The 17,227-nt window shown below is 34.9% G+C and overlaps 3 protein-coding genes and 1 non-coding gene across 4 annotated transcripts; 3 read left to right on the plus strand and 1 right to left on the minus strand.

Moving 5' to 3' along the window:
• Window positions 1-1,135: 1,135 nt before the first annotated feature.
• LOC101254293 (uncharacterized) lies at window positions 1,136-5,020 on the plus strand. Its single transcript, XM_004236761.5, has 2 exons — window positions 1,136-1,962; window positions 4,506-5,020. Exons 1-2 carry the CDS (start codon window positions 1,416-1,418, stop codon window positions 4,724-4,726), a joined length of 768 nt encoding a protein of 255 aa, XP_004236809.2. The 5' UTR covers window positions 1,136-1,415; the 3' UTR covers window positions 4,727-5,020.
• Window positions 5,021-5,428: 408 nt separating this feature from the next.
• On the plus strand, window positions 5,429-6,749 carry LOC101247208 (ferredoxin, root R-B2-like). The gene is made up of 3 exons (XM_004237114.4): window positions 5,429-5,488; window positions 5,759-5,863; window positions 6,005-6,749. The coding sequence occupies exons 2-3, from the start codon at window positions 5,767-5,769 to the stop codon at window positions 6,367-6,369; spliced, it is 462 nt and encodes a 153-aa protein (XP_004237162.2). The 5' UTR covers window positions 5,429-5,488; window positions 5,759-5,766; the 3' UTR covers window positions 6,370-6,749.
• Window positions 6,750-7,566: 817 nt separating this feature from the next.
• LOC101253991 (pentatricopeptide repeat-containing protein At5g04810, chloroplastic-like) lies at window positions 7,567-16,171 on the plus strand. The gene is made up of 10 exons (XM_004236760.5): window positions 7,567-8,377; window positions 9,571-9,698; window positions 10,100-10,240; window positions 11,366-11,452; window positions 11,758-11,911; window positions 12,641-12,700; window positions 13,320-13,748; window positions 14,223-14,518; window positions 14,768-14,897; window positions 15,288-16,171. The coding sequence occupies exons 1-10, from the start codon at window positions 7,658-7,660 to the stop codon at window positions 15,774-15,776; spliced, it is 2,634 nt and encodes an 877-aa protein (XP_004236808.2). The 5' UTR covers window positions 7,567-7,657; the 3' UTR covers window positions 15,777-16,171.
• A 184-nt stretch (window positions 16,172-16,355) lies between these two features.
• TRNAE-CUC (transfer RNA glutamic acid (anticodon CUC)) lies at window positions 16,356-16,428 on the minus strand. The gene has a single exon. It is a non-coding gene; the product is annotated as a tRNA-Glu (tRNA).
• Window positions 16,429-17,227: the final 799 nt, after the last annotated feature.

Here is a 17,227-nt window from a genome sequence, read left to right on the forward strand (position 1 = left end):
TGTTGTGATTTATAGTCGTTGAGTGAGTTCGAAGTTTAGCGGAATATGAGGTACCACTATTTATATGAACGAAAATCATTCAATATAACCTCGAGTACTTGAAAAAAATAATTCTGATGATATAATTATGAAAAATTAACATCCCACACACATTTAAGAGGAAAAATATCAAGTTGTAATCATACTCTTAAAAATAAACTAGTTATAACATATTATTATCATCTTATAGCACATCAATTAATAATATATTAATTAAAAAATATAAATTTAAAAATAAACTATTTATAGCATATTATTATCAAGTTATAGCATATTAACTAATAATATATTAATAAAAAAATTATTTTATTATTTAACTAATAATTATTATGTTTAAATAATTAGTTTGATTTATTCACTTACCTTTTATCAACAAAACCTTTTAAATTATTACTGATTAATCAATTACCTTTTAAAGTTTTTAATATAAATAATAAATTATATTTATTAAATACTAATTAAACTTCATATTATATAGTTACCTTTTAAAAAATAAAATCTAAAAATTAAGGATTTAATTTTAATTAATTTCATATTATATGGTTATCCAATAACTACCCACCTCATATCAACCAATACTCTTTTATCTTCCCCCAATACACTCAACCTCTCCCCATTTATTAATGATTAGGCGTGGGTAAGGGGGAGGTTGGAAAAGATTTTTGGAAAATGTTCTCTTAAGTTTTGAAGGGAAGTCATTTTTTTTGAATTTGAGGAAAATAATTTGATTTGGAAAACATTTTTCAAAACATTTGACCCAACCAAACATTAGAAAAATTGGAAAATATTTATACCAAACACACCCTTATCATTCCGCCGTTTTTAAAAATGAGTTTTCGTTTGTTGACTTTATTAAGAAAAGTTTTAAATTCCATACTATTTTATGCCAATGTGATGAATGAATGTTAAGGCTTGTAGAAGACCTCCAGAGGTTGAATACGTCGTGCTACGACTAGGGGTGCTCTCATATCGTGACACTATGGGTCGTAGAAACATCTATTCTCGTGTAATCGTGTTCTTCAAAAGCTTTAATTTTTTTAAAATGATATATTCAAAATATTTAATAATTCAAAATATTTAAAATAATTATTTTTGTATCTCAAATTAACTTTTGTTTTAATTTAACTTATTTTCTCATTAGGTTCCTAACTCCCAACCAAACAACTCCTAATTCTTTCCCCTTTCATCAAGCGATTTGTCTGTGTCTTCTTGATTTTTCCCTCTTTCTCTCCATTAGACACTCAATTTTCTTTTGCGTATTTGCCTTTAGATTTTTCCTTCTCGTATTTACTTGAATTGGGTATAACCCATTTGAATTTTCGACTTTGTATCTGATTTTTCGGTTTAAAAATCGATTCTTTTGGTCAAGAACTGATATGGGTGTTGGAATTTCTGTGCTTATAGCCCTAAAGTCAGTAACTTTATTCATATTATTTGCAACTCTCAAGAATTATGGGTACCCATTATTGTCAATACCTTGTTTGTATGCATCATTGGTATCTTTGTTGGTAGCATTAGCTGCTAACCCTTCAATTGATCTTCCAATTCTTTTGGGGAAAAACACAGATGGGACATTCCCAATTTGGTCACTTGTGATGTTTAGTCCTTACTTGTATTTTGTTAGGGGTTTTTCAGCTTTGAGAAGAATGAAGAGTGGGGAACCTCCATATAGTGAGATTTCTGAAGGGTTGTATGTTGGGGGTTGGCCTTGTTCACTTGATAAATTGCCACCTGGTAATCCTGCTATTATTGATTGTACTTGTGAGATGCCTAGGATGTTGGAGTTTACTGGAAATCATGCATTTTTGTGTATTCCAACTTGGGATACTAGGTCACCTCAGCCAGCTGATATAGAGGTTGCTATTAAGTGGGCTTGTAGAAAAAGAGCTCAGAAGATACCTGTTTTCATCCATTGTGCATATGGTATGATTGTGAACTTTAAAACTTTTTGTTTCAGATGAATGTATTTGTAGTCGATTATCGCATTATTTTGTTTTCGTTACTGATCTTTCTCCTGTTGGTTGTTGTTATTGCTCCAGTATCTGTATTCCCTTTTTCAAACTGTTTGTCATGCTTTATTTAAGTTGAGGGTCTATCCGGAACAACCTCTCTATCGTAGGGGTAAGATATGTGTATATTTAACCCTCACTAGACCTCACTTGTGGGATTACACTGGGTATGCCATTGTTGTCAAGTGGGGTCATGTTTTTCTATGTCCTTTAGATGTTACTACCTAAGTCCCAATTTAAGTGTGGTAGTTTGACTAGGCGCAGAAGTTGAATGAATAAAGGGAGAATTATGAATCTCGTGGTCTAAAATTAAAGATGTGTGTGGTTCTTTAAATCTTGTGGTTTTAAGTTTTCATGTCAGATGTTGGAATAGAGAAACTTACTACATATAGAAAGAGACACTGTTTTAGGACAGACCAAATTATAGCAAGACACTTAGATGGGGACGTAAGGAGTAAATGTTTCAGTAGTTGCTTGCTTGCCTGCCCTTCATTAGTGTGTGATTGTGGTAAAGTGGTTTCTTAAATTGCTTCCTTTGGGTTCATATTTTGGGTTTCACCTATTGTATTTATCACTGAAAATCATAGAACTTCTCAACTGATATTTCATAGGAGAAAGCTAGCAGTCTATATCCATTTTCCATAAGGAAAGCATGAGTTGTCTCGGGCCGAATTGACTAATCCATAAGGTGACTTATCCATATATGAGAGCTCCTAGTCCTGTGTGATTTACGAATGGTAGGCTTGGTTTAGGAATATCCAAAACAGTTGTAAAAATCGTCCATTTGCTTTTTTTCCCAATATTAAAACTTAAGGTAGTCATAAGGTAATCATGTTTATAATGTTCTTCAAGTTTTAGAAAATATGGTTGTTACTAACTTTCTTTAGTTTTTAAACTGCTTCCATATAGACATAAATGCTATACTACTTTGAGTGGTTCTTTAAACAGAAGCCTAGTAACACTTTTGGGTCATGCCTTGAAGATTTGACACCATAGAAGATGAATATTTGATAAAATTTCGTGTATTCTCATAGGTACCATGTCGGTTAGTCATAGCATATTGATATTGGTTAACAAAATGGACCTTAAGCCTAACTCATGAAGTGAAGGTCGTCTAAAATATATAACAACCTATTCTTTCGATTTTTGATGGAGGATTTTAAAGAGAGGAACAAAATGAAGTGGTAATCCTCAGATGGTCCATCCCAGTTGTTGGAACTAGACAGGAACTAGTATACCATGCTAAACTTGTGATTGCTTTGACTCCACTGTGAAATTTTTGGCTACTTATTAGCAGCAAGTGGTGCTTCTGAGGTCGTTAAAGACAATCCCATAGTATTGCATAGTTACATTAGCTATTGTATTTGCACTTCAATTTGTGCACGTGCATTTCAATAAATAGATCTTCTGTACAACTTGCAGTTTTTTTCTTTGAGAAAAGGTAACAGAAAATTGATTTCACTCTGCGACTGGTAATTTACATTTTGAAAGCCAGTTTTTGGTTATGAAAGTACAGTTCCTTAGGCTAGGTTGACTGATAGATACCAATCAGCCTCACAAACAGGAGGTCAATGTGCAGAGCCTTATTAAAATACTCTTTGCTGCCAAATAATGTGATAAATAAGGAAGCATCCAAGGGTGACCTAGTGATCAATGAAGTGGATTGAGAACCATGAGGTCTTAGGTTTCAAATCCCAGCATAGACTTAAAACACTATCTGATACCTGTTGTTGGTCAGACGAGGTAGGTATCCCGTGGAATTAATCGAGGTGCACAAAAGCATATCCCAGACACCACTGTCATTAAAAAAGTGATGATTAAGGATCTCTATTAAAACAAATCTGCAGGCTTCGCTCTGTGTTTGTGTTAAGAGTTTTATATGAGCGGTTTCACGCTGCTTTTAGAAGTCTCCACGTTTTGATTGTGAGATTTTCTTAGTAATAACCATTGATACAACGTGCAGGCCCATAGTTAAAGCTATGAAACCTCAAGTCTTTCCGGGAAGTTATCATTTTAGGATAAAGATAGTAGAAGTAAATTTGTTCTCTTGCATGTAGTGACAACTCATGTACTACTCTCTTTGTTTCAGTCTGTTTGTCTACTTTTCTTTTTAGTCCGTTTAAAAAAGAAGACCTCTTTTCTTTCTTGTCAACTTATTACTTTCAAATTTTCACATGACGAGTTTAAGACCACACGATTAAAGTATTTTGGTATATTTGATACATCTTTTGCTTAAGACCATAAGACTCAAAAGTCATCTTTACTTTTTTAAACTCCATTTCAAGTCAAAACCAGACTTAACAAATTGAAACGGAGGGAGTACTTAAACTGCATCAATCAACAGCAATGCCTGCAGGAAACTGTCTCGAGGAGCTTAACTTCCTTATTAGTTTCTTTGATGCTTCAATAGATCATTGCAATGTAACATAAAACAAATTATTGATTTGTTTCCTCTAGGTCATGGAAGGAGCGTTGCAGTCATGTGTGCACTGTTAGTAGCTCTTGGTCTAGCAGAAGACTGGAAAAATGCTGAGAAATTGATCAAAGAAAAACGGCCATACATACGAATGAACGCTCTGCATCGCAAAGCTTTAGAGGAATGGTCGAAGGATCGTCTCTCTTCCCCAAAAGTTGGAGTTAGTTCCGTGATTCTGTCGAGTGCTAACGACCGTTCCTGATCAATTGACTGCAGTTGCAAGACCAATTAATTATATAGATGATTGGCTGTTTGTCTTCACTTTTGATTACACACTATACTTGATGATTGAGATTTTTGCTTCTTTTTATCAAGTAGAAGCGTGCTCTCTTGATATATTTCTTGTAATAGAAAATGTTTGATTGCCAGGATTGTGTTTGACATAAAAATTCTTAAAACTATTTTTGAATCCTAAGCATCTAGTGAAACTGTATTTATTGTGTATCAAGATTCTGTTATATTCTTAAAAAGCAGCTAAGTATTATTCCATTCTTTACATTTGTGTTGCAGTAGAATAAGAAGACAGTACTAAATTCGTGTTTTTTGCGAAATCTTAGGTAAGATTGAATTACATTGAGTATGTTATAGACCAAAAACTTTATATTTATGTAAGAGGGTGTTTCAATGAATTATAACAGTGACCACAAGTATTATTAAATAACATATTCAATATGTCTCATCGATCAATACTAGGTAATTAAATAACATATAATCACAAAATACCTCTCTTTGAATATGCCTAGTAACACATGGTGAGTACATGCAAACCCCACTTAGATATTACAATAGCTTTTTTTGTTGTTTTGCTTTACTTTTTTGCCACTTCAACAGTTTAAGTGAATGAGTTATCTTTTTGTTTGTTTTTTTATTAGTAGAATTCAGACTATATAATATAATATATATATAGAAGAGTGTCACCAAACAGGAATTATAGCTTTGCTCCTCAAAATTATCATCTTCACAGGTTCATATTTTTTCTACTCATCAATTGTATCTTTGAATTTTATGTATGGTATGAATTGTATTATTTAATTTTTCTCTTGCCAATTTATATTAATTTGCGTTGATCATGATATGTACTTTGTTAAATACTCGAACACTTAATCCTCTCCAAATCTCAATTAGTGGAATTCCACTGAACATATTACACAACGACGATTATTTGTTAGATCTTGATTAGTAATGCTAATAGATTAATTTAGTCTAATGAATCAAATCATTTAATGTTCCCTAGGTGTTAACATGTCAAAAATTAGCATTCCTTCATCTAATTACTTGCTCAAAGATGCACCATCAACAAAATCCTTTGCCTTCACCAAAAAACATCCATGTACTCTAGGTGAGTTGATTTCACGTATCGTTACTGAACTATATTCACTATATAATCATCATATAAAGTAATAGTATCGTTATAAACAATTTTTTTTTATGTATACTCGATAAAGTTTAGTGACTAGACGTTAAATTAATCATGTTCTAGGTTCTTTGAAGAGTATTTCCAAAGCATTTGGATTGAATTGTATCTCCAAGTTCAAAGTCTCAACAATGGCACTACACAAAGTGAAATTGATAAATCCTAATGGTATCGAAAACGAGATTGAAGTACCCGATGATCGATACATTCTTGATACTGCAGAAGATGTAGGAATGGAACTTCCATACTCATGCAGGGCTGGTACTTGTGGAACTTGTGCAGGACAGTTGAGTTCAGGCTCAGTAGATCAATCCGAAGGCTCGTTCCTCGATGAAAACCTGATCGAAAAGGGGTACGTATTGACTTGCATTTCGTACCCAAGGGAAGATTGTGTTGTCTATACTCACAAGCAAGATGAAGTCTTGAATTGAGAAACGTTTGGTGTGTAAAAAGGTTCTCCGCGGAAGGGGGCCAACTATGTATTAAAGCCTTTAAATCAACAATAAGTTCACGATTGAAACCTTCATCTATGTGTTTTGTGTGTTCAGACTCTTCAAAAGTGTAGACGAGTGGATAACATATTTGGAGAGTTCAAGCAACATAGGCTGCATTTAGCTAGTAATTAAAGGCTTAAATTCAAGGTATGCATAAACATTACATCCTACTTTGATCTTGTCATAATGATGCCAACATTAGTCTCAAAAATACCTTAGTAAGTGTTATATCAACAATTTTATTGCCAAACAAGGGCAATGAAAAAGTGTCAACATTCGCGCTACCAAATGCAGAGAGGGAGGGCCACGTATAGTAAACTAGTCCTGTAAGGGAAAACAAACGTGTCTCTGGATCTTGGCTTCTACGTATAAAGAATGTTCTTTGTATCGATGAATCCAAACGAGGGTATGTGTGTTGGGGGGGGGGGGTAACATTAACAATACCCCAATGAAATGGTAACATGGCAAGTGAGACACTTCCCATCTAGAGTTTGGGAATTTTGTCTGACTAGCTTTTGTCACAATAAAGGTTTGTGGGTATGCCAATGTATGTGAAAGAAGTCTCCACACATTGTTTGATTTGTTTCAGAGGCGTTAGCAATGACAGAGGCAAAAATTTTATTAATAAAATAATATGTTCATATTATATGATTTTCCAGCAAAGAAGGTTCGAGTAAAACCCTTGCGTTCATTTAGCTCCACACTGGTTAAGAAGATGAAGTGTGGAAGAATATCATGGCCACTTGCATTTACATTTCTTCATATGCCATTGACAAATAATGAAAAATGAGTTTGTGATTGAAATAATAAGACTGTTTCACCAATCAGAAGTCTCAAGTTCGAGCATAAGTATAGAGAAAATCATGTTGGAAACATCATCCTAAAATGGTCATGCAATGCGTAATTCAAATTTTATCGAGGCTCTAATATGAACTTTAAATGTCGAATGAAAATAATAATAAAAATAAAAGATTATGGCTAGTTATGATAAAATTGACATAAGACCGATTGCTTCTTGAATTAACGGATGAAAATATTTAAATATTATCGTTAAAAAAATATTTATTTGAATTTCGAAATTCCAAAAAATATCTTATAAATCGAAATGGATCGAAATTTATCACTCAAACACCAAATTTGCCCCTCATTCACCACCCAAGAATCAAGATTATCCCTTTTGAAAATTTTCATCTTTTCATTGTCTTCTTAGTTGAGTTAACTGATAATGGATACCATTTTCTCCCTCTCTCCATCTCCGCAACCCTTCTCCGCCGCTATTCTCACCGGGAACCACCACTCCACCACCGTCTTTTCCTCCCTCAGAAAATCCTCCTCCAGCTCCCCTGAAAAAATCCCTCCTCCATACACTCCTAAATTTACCAAAAAACCCCTCAAACATCTACTTAATTCCACCCCACCTCCTAGTCTCCATAACAAGCTAAGGCTATCCAAGAAGCTGTCACCACCCCCACCCCCACCCCCTACCCCGCCCCCAACTCCTCCACCATTTGTAGGAAAAAATGAGGAAATGCATAAAAGAGTTGAAAGTAAGGAAAAAGGAAGAATCTTTGTGGGGAATTTACCATTATGGATTAAAGAGAAGGAGGTTGCTGAGTTCTTTAGACAATTTGGGGCTATAAAGAATGTGATTTTGATAAAGGGTAGTAGTGGGAATGAAAAGAATATGGGTTTTGGGTTTTTGAAATATGAGGGTCCAAATGCTGAGAAAGCTGCTATGAAGGCAGTGGATTTTGATGGTGTTGAATTTCATGGAAGGGTGTTGACTGTGAAATTGGATGATGGGAGGAGATTGAAAGAGAAAATAGAGGAGAGGAACACGTGGCATGAAGCAAAGGAGGGGCCCGGGAGAGATTTCAAGAAGGTTCTGGAAATACAGCCGGAGAATTGGCAGGCGGTTGTTCGGGCTTTTGAGAGAATCAAGAAGGTGTTATGCTTACTGGAATACTGAAGTAATCTGCTTGCAGTGCTGTAGTCCCTTAAAATGTATGATTTGAAGTGTTTAGATACTTAATTTAATACATTTGTTACTTATTACAAGCAAAAACATGATAAGGCTTTAGAATTGGATGAATTAAGTTGGTTCATTATGTGCTATTAGCTTAGTTAATGTGGCAATACTTTTGGTGCTAAATGGTGAGAGCAAATATTTATGAGCTAATTGTTTTGGTAATGATAAAGTGATGTCTAGTACTAATCAACTACCAATGTTTCCTTTTTCTGATATTCCTCTATCTTGTTCATTGTGGCTCTAGAGCAAGAGAGGTTGGTAACTGAAAAAAGCAACATATCCACATGACCCTAGACAGGAAGGTATGGAGGTCGAGGATTAGAATAAAAGGTTAGTAGGTAGCCTAGTGTTGCCGCACTTTATGTGGGAGGGTAGGGGGCTAGCCACTTCCTTTTCCTCTTCTCATTATTGGTAGTAGTATTTAGTAATTGTCTAGTCTTCTACTCTTCTATATGTGGTACTACTGATTGCTTTATTTGCTTTGTATTGTGCTATTTGATTGTTATATTTTTCTTGCAATCCTACTTCGATAACAATCTAATATTCCTTTTGAGCCGAGGGTCTGTTGGAAACGACCTCTCTATCCCACAAACATAGGGGTAAGGTCTGCGTGCATCTACCCTCCCTGGACCGCACTTGTGCGATTACACTGTGTATGTTGTTGTAATAATTCTTAATTAATTAATCCCTTGTCCTTAATTGGTCATCCCCTTCTCCGTTAACCCAAGAAACGGAGATCTTCATTCATTGTTTACTGCTAGTTTTATAAGATTATGTGTCATATATGTAAGGATAAGATGAAGTGCTAGCGAAGTTATATTGTTCCTTGGATTGTAACTAGCAGCGACAAATGGTTTTGATAATTTTCAAGTCCTAGAAGACTTCTATTGGCTTGTGGATATGCTGTACTTGCACCTAAATACATTTACATTCTACTATATACCGCTTATCATTACTACTATCTCTGATATGCCTTTCTGTTGAAGAAAAGTTAATATTTATTTATGGTATACCTTACTTTCATTTTACTCTCATGTCAAGTTGTGTATTAGGCTTTTAAGAAACTCTTGAACATATCTTTCGGATAAAATAATTCCTTCTATTTGTAGCCATCCAGGAAAGAATTTGGCTTGATGGTGAACTACTATGCAAGGAGGGGTGACATGCATCGTGCACGTGAAACCTTTGAGAAGATGTGTGCTCGAGGAATAGAACCAACCTCTCATGTATATACCAAGTTAGTTCACCTTTATTAAATGTTACTTCGGTTCTATCAATCCATTGTTAGACACTCTTCCAGTTAATAACCTCATAACTAAATCCTTATGGACGGATCCAATCTTGGCCTTGTATTTGCTCATTCTTCAGTCCAACATTTCTTCTTTTTTAAAGTGTAACCCGAACCTGTCCCCCATGGCCCCACCCCATCCCACCCCCAATAAAAAATATTTTCTGTAGACACTCGTGGGAACTGGTTATTATTGTAACTACTTAATTGCTATGCTTATCTCCTCTGAAATATATAACTGTGCTACTTCTGAAAATTGGTTCCGTGTTATATGCTGCTCCTGAAAATGAAAATGAAAATGGATACTGTATTATCTATATTGCTTCAAAGGAAGTGTTTCGCATTTGCAGCCTTGTTCATGCTTATGCAGTGGGTAGAGACATGGAAGAAGCACTATGTTGTGTGAGGAAAATGAAAGATGAAGGAATTGAATTGAGTCTTGTAACTTACAGCATTCTTATTGGAGGATTTGCCAAAGTGGGCAATATAGAGTGAGCAATTCAACCACTTTTAAATGTTGTTATTCATTTCTCATTGTGTTGTTTTTAACATTTACTTAGCTTTGTTGAGTTTGATTAGTTTGAAAATGTTGGGCTTTCCTTTTTTCACCTTTGTTTAATGAAGGACTTCGGATGTTACTGAAAACAATATCAGAGAACAAAAAATGTGACTTGATTAGACTATCTTTAAATATGTCTATTCTCTCTATTTTAAGTATTAAAATATAAAATTGTGCATGATTAAAGTTATCATCCTTGAAATTGTTAAAAGTAGAAAGTTAAACATATCTCTCTTGAACAATTTATGATTATTAATAAGCTTAATGTATGAGCACATATTTTCTTATAACATCACATGCAAGTCAAAACCCTCCAGTATACGGGCAAATATTTTTGTTAACCTCAGTAATTGTCACATTTTTTCTTATATATAAAGTCAGATGCAAGTGATGTTTCTCCGGTATACAGACAAGTATTTTTTGTTAACCTCAATAATCTAAAGTAACATGTTGGATTTTCATATTCAAAGTTCTAGGCATTGAAATCTCTATCATCATTATCAAAAAGTCATCTGATATTCATCATTCTTAGATTTGAGTTGTTTGCACCTAAACTTTCATATAGCATTTCAATGACCAGCAGACTCTAAAGTGATTTTTAATTTACCTTATCAAATATACTTAATGGCTAAGTCTAATAACTTAACAGCCAACTGGTACTGAATAATTGGGTAATCAACCACATTTAGGCTTTAACCTTTGCTCAGTGCCTTACACTGGGGGAGTATCTGTACTGTTCAATTCAGTTGTTTCTTTTCTTTGAAGTGTAGCCCCCTGTGGCATCTAAACAACTTAGTCCTACTGCATGCTAGAAAATAAGAAACCTGAAAAAAAAAACTGAATTTCCATGATTGGTAAGTGTAGATGATAATGTCTTTAATGCGGAAAGGAATTGTCTTCACTTAACACTTCTCTTGAGTAATCTAGTTTTCTTAGTTCTCTCAATTTATTTATTTTCTATCAGGAGTTCTCTCTAGTTTTCTGAGTATCATCTTTCATTGGGGATATCTGATGAGAACTTCTCCTGATATGTCATTTCTCTTTCTGTTTCTTGAAGAGCTGCTGAGCGATGGTTTGAGGAAGCCAAAAAGAGGGATCTGACATTAAATGCAATCATATATGGGAATATCATCTATGCTAACTGGTTTGTTTTTATTGAATTTGATTCTTTTTGTTTTTTCTCTTTCGTGTTAGAGTTTGTTTGGTCTTGTATGCAGTTTAAGTGTAAACAATCGCTGTTGTTGGCAAAATGTAATTGCTGCAGCACTATTCATACTCTGCAGTTCTCTCATATTATTTTATGAGACATTATTACGGGTTAATGTTGGCCAAATGCTAATTTCTGAACCAGTATTAATTCCTTCTCTTCAGTCTTCTCATATTAAATTCTTTTCCTAAAGATATGATTACAAATTAATGTTGTCTGTTGGTTTTATTGTCAAATGCCAGCCAAACATTCCATATGGATCGAGCCGAGGAATTGGTCAGGGAGATGGAAGAGGAGGGTGTTGATGCTCCAATTGATATCTATCATACCATGATGGATGGTTATACAATGATAGGAAATGAAGAAAAGTGCCTCATTGTATTTGATAGACTTAAGGTAAAAGTTTGTTCAATGTAACTTCACAGATTTTGAGTGATGAGCGAAAGTCAATATGAATTGGTGAAACTTGAATGTATCTCTACGTGTTTGATATGGTTTGTTTTCTCATGTTCGTTTTATTTTGGTTGGATATTGTAGTTTCATTATTGAGAAAATTTGGAGAATGTTAAGTGAACATTATATTGAATCATTTGTTTTCCTTTTTCCATTTATCCTTCTGAGAGACCTCTACTCTCCTTTGTTAATACCTTAGTAGAAAATATGGTTTTAGGTCAAATAGGCATAGTTATCTAAGTTTATTTGTTTTGGGCATCTTACTGCTGTATTTATGGCATAATTTTGTCTACTAATATAACTTCTAGACAGAAAGGATTAGCAAATTGTAACATTTTGCTACGAAGTGGTGTTCGTATGAGAAGAGATGGTTGGCATTTACTTTCTCAAAAAAACAAAGATGGTTGACATTTTCATCAACAGGGACTGGGACAGCCTTCAGGCTATACCTTAGACATTTTGCTAAGTATTCTAAGCGTCATCAAGTGTTCTCCGTAAGTGAGAAAACTCTTCATACAGAAAAGGAGAAAGTAGAAAACCTGAACATTTCAAAATAGCAGTGAAGAACAGCCTTTTAACAGTGCTTTTAAGATGAATAGGCAACTGCATGTGCTCTGAATCTTAATCGTCCTTGATGATTGATCTAAAGATTTACTGTAATTATTATCGCAGGAGTGTGGATTTACACCTTCAGTTGTCAGCTATGGGTGTTTGATGAACCTCTATATCAAGGTGTGTTACTCTGTCTGCTGTTAGATAATTTAGAATCTTCCTTGCGTTTAACTTGTTAAGTTGCTTCATACTTGCAGGAAAAAAAACTTGCGGAATTTTCTTCTTTTTATTTGTTCTTTTTTCTCACACTCTTGGTCTGATATCTGTAGCATAGACCATGCAGATATAGGCAATTGACACTTAAAGAACAATTGAGTTTAGAATCGGACTTCTGCTCTCAGTTTAACATGTCAGATTCTGCCTTCAGAAAAACCAAGACTCAGCAGTCAGCAGTGTGGAAGGCTTTTACTTGTGCTAAACAAATAATAATTTAGCTACTCTTCAACCAGCAAGAACCCTTTATTTAGGGGTTGCCAACTAGTGTATATCAAGTCAAAGTACCAAATTGGATAGCTTGGTCATATTATCTCTTCTCGCTTCTTTTCCATTTCAATCAGTCCATTATTCTTCAGTCGACTAGGCTTTATTCCAAACTAGTTAGGGTCTGCAATATGAAATCTTTGGGCCATTTGAGCATATAATTCTAGCTTCTACTCACAACTTGATATTGTTTATGTGTCATAATTAAAACTTCTTTTGTTCATCTGAATTTCATATAATTGGTTTTAAACCATTGCAGATTGGTAAGGTATCCAAAGCTCTTGAGGTCAGTGAAATGATGAAATTGGCTGGCATAAAGCATAACATGAAGACATATTCCATATTGATGAATGGATTCATAAATTTGAAAGATTGGGCGAATGCTTTTGCAATTTTTGAGGATGTAATAAGAGATGGGTTGAAGCCAGATGTGGTACTTTATAATAACATAATCAGAGCATTTTGTGGCATGGGTAACTTGGATCGCGCCCTACGTATTGTTGAGGAAATGAAAAAGGAGAGGCATGTGCCAAACTCGCGGACATTTATGCCAATCATTCATGCTTTTGCAAAAGCTGGAGAAGTAAGAAGAGCACTTGACGTTTTTGATATGATGAGGAGGAGTGGATGCATTCCAAGTGTTCACACTTTCAATGCTTTAATTCTTGGCCTTGTTGAGAAGCGTCAGGTAAATGACTGAACCATATATTTGTATTAGGCAGACTTAAAAGGAGCCTCACATTTTAGCTTCTGACCTATAATGTCAATTGCTATTGAAGCAGTGGACATGCATGTCAGCATGATCTACATAAAATCAAAAATTCTAAACTGAATCCAAATTGTTGATTATACAGGTAGACGCATATAATGGTTAACTAGCACTCCTGCCTGTAACAACACCCCCCCCCCCCCCCTCCCCAAACAAACGAAGAAATAAGAGAGGAAAAATGTATCTCCATTTGAGGATATTCTTTTATAGCTTGGGAAAATGTAGCAAACCAGTGTTATAGTTAGAAGGAAAAGGCTTCATCTATGCCATCTGGTAAAAGTTGGGCAAGAACCCTATTGGCATCTGCAATTTCTATCCAGAAATAATGTCGTGCTTATGCAAATGCTTTTCCTTAGCTTCTTATTTGTTAACTTTATCTTTAACTTGATACAGATGGAGAAGGCTGTACAAATTTTAGACGATATGTTGCTTGCCGGCGTTAGTCCAAATGAGTACACATATACAACGATTATGCATGGTTATGCATCTCTTGGTGATATTGAAAAAGCTTGTGAATATTTTTCAAAAATTAAAAATGAGGGTTTAGAGCTCGACATATATACATATGAGGCGTTACTCAAGGCATGCTGTAAATCAGGCAGGATGCAAAGTGCTTTGACGGTGACAAAAGAAATGAGTGCCAAAAGCATCCCAAGGAATACCTTTGTTTATAACATATTAATTGATGGGTATGGTTAGATTTACAGTTAATGTGTACCTGTTCATCATGCTGCATTTGTTAGGATCATAGCTTACATTTTATACTTTAATAAACCTAGGACCATTACTCAACGGAACAAAAACAGAAGGAAAGAACGCCGATTAGCATAATTTAAATTTCCACTTTCCCTACTCTCCAGAGGTTCCTTTGTTCATTCGCCTCTCTTGTTACTAGACCATGATTCTCCTCCTTTCTTCTGTATTTCTTGTTGATACAGATGGGCTCGACGAGGTGATGTCTGGGAGGCTGCTGACCTGATGCAACAGATGAGACAAGAAGGGGTTCCACCTGACATCCATACATTCACGTCATTCATAAATGCTTGTTGTAAAGCTGGAGAAATGCAAGTATGTACTTGATGATAGTTTTCTTAATGCCTGTGGTGAATATGTTGAAATCATTGGTTACTTCGTATGCTTATCAATAGTTTCTTATTACGCATTTTAAAGTGGAGCAACTATTATGCAGTGCAACAACTATTACTACTACGCCCAAGTTATTTGACATATATTTCATCCACATGACATTGAGTTAGCAACTTTATGGTCCTAATAATACTTGGCCTGCAAGGTTTATTTGCATTCAGATGCTTTCAGGAATTTGATTTTAGTTGCTTTTCGTTATCTTAATAGGTCTTTAAATCGTGTCTTTCCTTAGCAAACAAAATTATGTACTGTTTTATCTTATTACAAGTAAAAACCAAAAGATTCTGATCAATGTTTTCATGTGGTTTACAGAGAGCAATGAAAGCAGTTGAAGAGATGGAAACTGTTGGGATCAAACCTAACTTAAAGACCTATACCACTCTTATACATGGTTGGGCACGGGCTTCTCTTCCCGAGAAGGGTTTGAAATGTTTTGAACAGATGAAGCAGTCTGGTTTGAAACCTGACAAAGCTGTATACCACTGTTTAATGACATCATTGTTGTCAAGGGCGGCAGTTGCTGATCAAGATTACATTATAACGAGAATCCAACATGTTTGTGAAGAGATGGTGGAGTCTGGATTGACTGTTGATATGGGAACTGCAGTTCACTGGTCCAAGTGCTTGAGAAAAATTGAGAGGACTGGTGGTGATATAACAAAATCCCTTCAAAAGACCTTCCCACCTGATTGGAGTTCTCACCGAACTCTTAATGGAACATCAAATGACAACGAGATTGAGGAAGGGTCAGACAGTAGTGACGATGAACGTAGTTCTTTTTATGAGATAAAGAAATGCTAACAATGATTCAGATTTCTACGAAGAGGCATTGGCATAATCTTTATCAGCCCTAGCTGCTGCTTGGTCCCAAGAGTCTTTAGGTGTATAGATGGAATTTTGCCACTAGTTTGGCTTGATCAAGATTGTTTTATTTTATCGTAAACAACCTCTCTATTTCTACGAGGTAAGGGTAAGGTTTGTGTACACTACCCTTCTTGAACCTTGGGTATGTGATTATTTGGCTTGATCAAGATTGTGCAATTGATTCCATATTCTTGAATTGTAAATGTCTCTTTTTGGTTTTAGACTTGAAGTAGCTAAAGGGATTAGTTTTGGATGTACAAATATGTATTAAATTTGTAACTTTTGTCAAATGCACATTATTATTTTGCAATTTTATGTTTTTCTTGTAATCAGATTTTATGTACATATTTGGTATTAATTTCATGGGCGGATAGGTAGATGTTACTCTTATTTTAGAATTGTGGAGGTAGTGGTTGTTTTCGGAAGACTCTCGAATGAGAAGAGAATTGAGTAAACGAGAAATGAACAGGTGGGATTTGAGGAGGGTAGAATGTAGGCTAGACGTAAAAAAAAGAATTCCGTTGCCGGGACTTGAACCCGGGTCTCTCGGGTGAGAGCCGAGTATCCTAACCAACTAGACTACAACGGAATTGTTATTTTTAGTTACATTTCCACATTCAAATCCAAAGAAGTAATACAAAACAAACCATAAGTTGGATAAAATTGTTCTTTTTTCTGATTATGGATTTACGTAAACCGTGACAGAGACATGATTTTCATTGAAGGGCTTAACATCTATTGTTTATGGATAAATAAAGGTTTTTGACCCAGCATATACTGTAATTTTTTCAACGAAAGAAATATACTCTCTAGTGTTAGCCTCCGCATATAAGAAATGTTGTGAAAACATGTCGGGGGCAAGTAGTTCTTGGATATAATCAAAATTATTCGATCCAAAGTTTCACAAGAGAAATAATTAAATGTAAGATTATTTAGTAGAAATCGCGAAAAGGGTATAGTGTTACCATTTTGAGAGGATTAAAGTGCAACTAACTCACTAAAAAAAATCAACGTAAAGGTCCGATTTTATCATCTCTATCTACTCAATTAGTACGATATTAATAAATCCAACGTGGAAATGTTCTCTCCCCAACTTTCTCTTCTTTAAGAATTGATATTATTTCATTTCAAATCCTATTCGCTACTTGCCAAGGAAAATCTCAAATTTAGATCCCAAAATCAACAGGCTTAGTGTGAGTTTTGACATTTAGTCATGCACTCTTTGAATAGGAATCCAAAAGCCTAAACATGCATTATGTTGTCTTACTCGATCCAAGTCTCGAAGGATAAGTTACTCAAAATCTGTGTTGATGAGAGGTGATGCCTAAATCGATCCGAGCAATAATCAAAGAATCTAAAAGGTTTATGTTACCCTCTTCATTCTTGGT

The sequence above is a fragment of the Solanum lycopersicum genome, chromosome 4 (assembly GCF_036512215.1).
Source record: "Solanum lycopersicum chromosome 4, SLM_r2.1".
In the NCBI taxonomy this organism is placed as follows: domain Eukaryota; kingdom Viridiplantae; phylum Streptophyta; class Magnoliopsida; order Solanales; family Solanaceae; genus Solanum; species Solanum lycopersicum.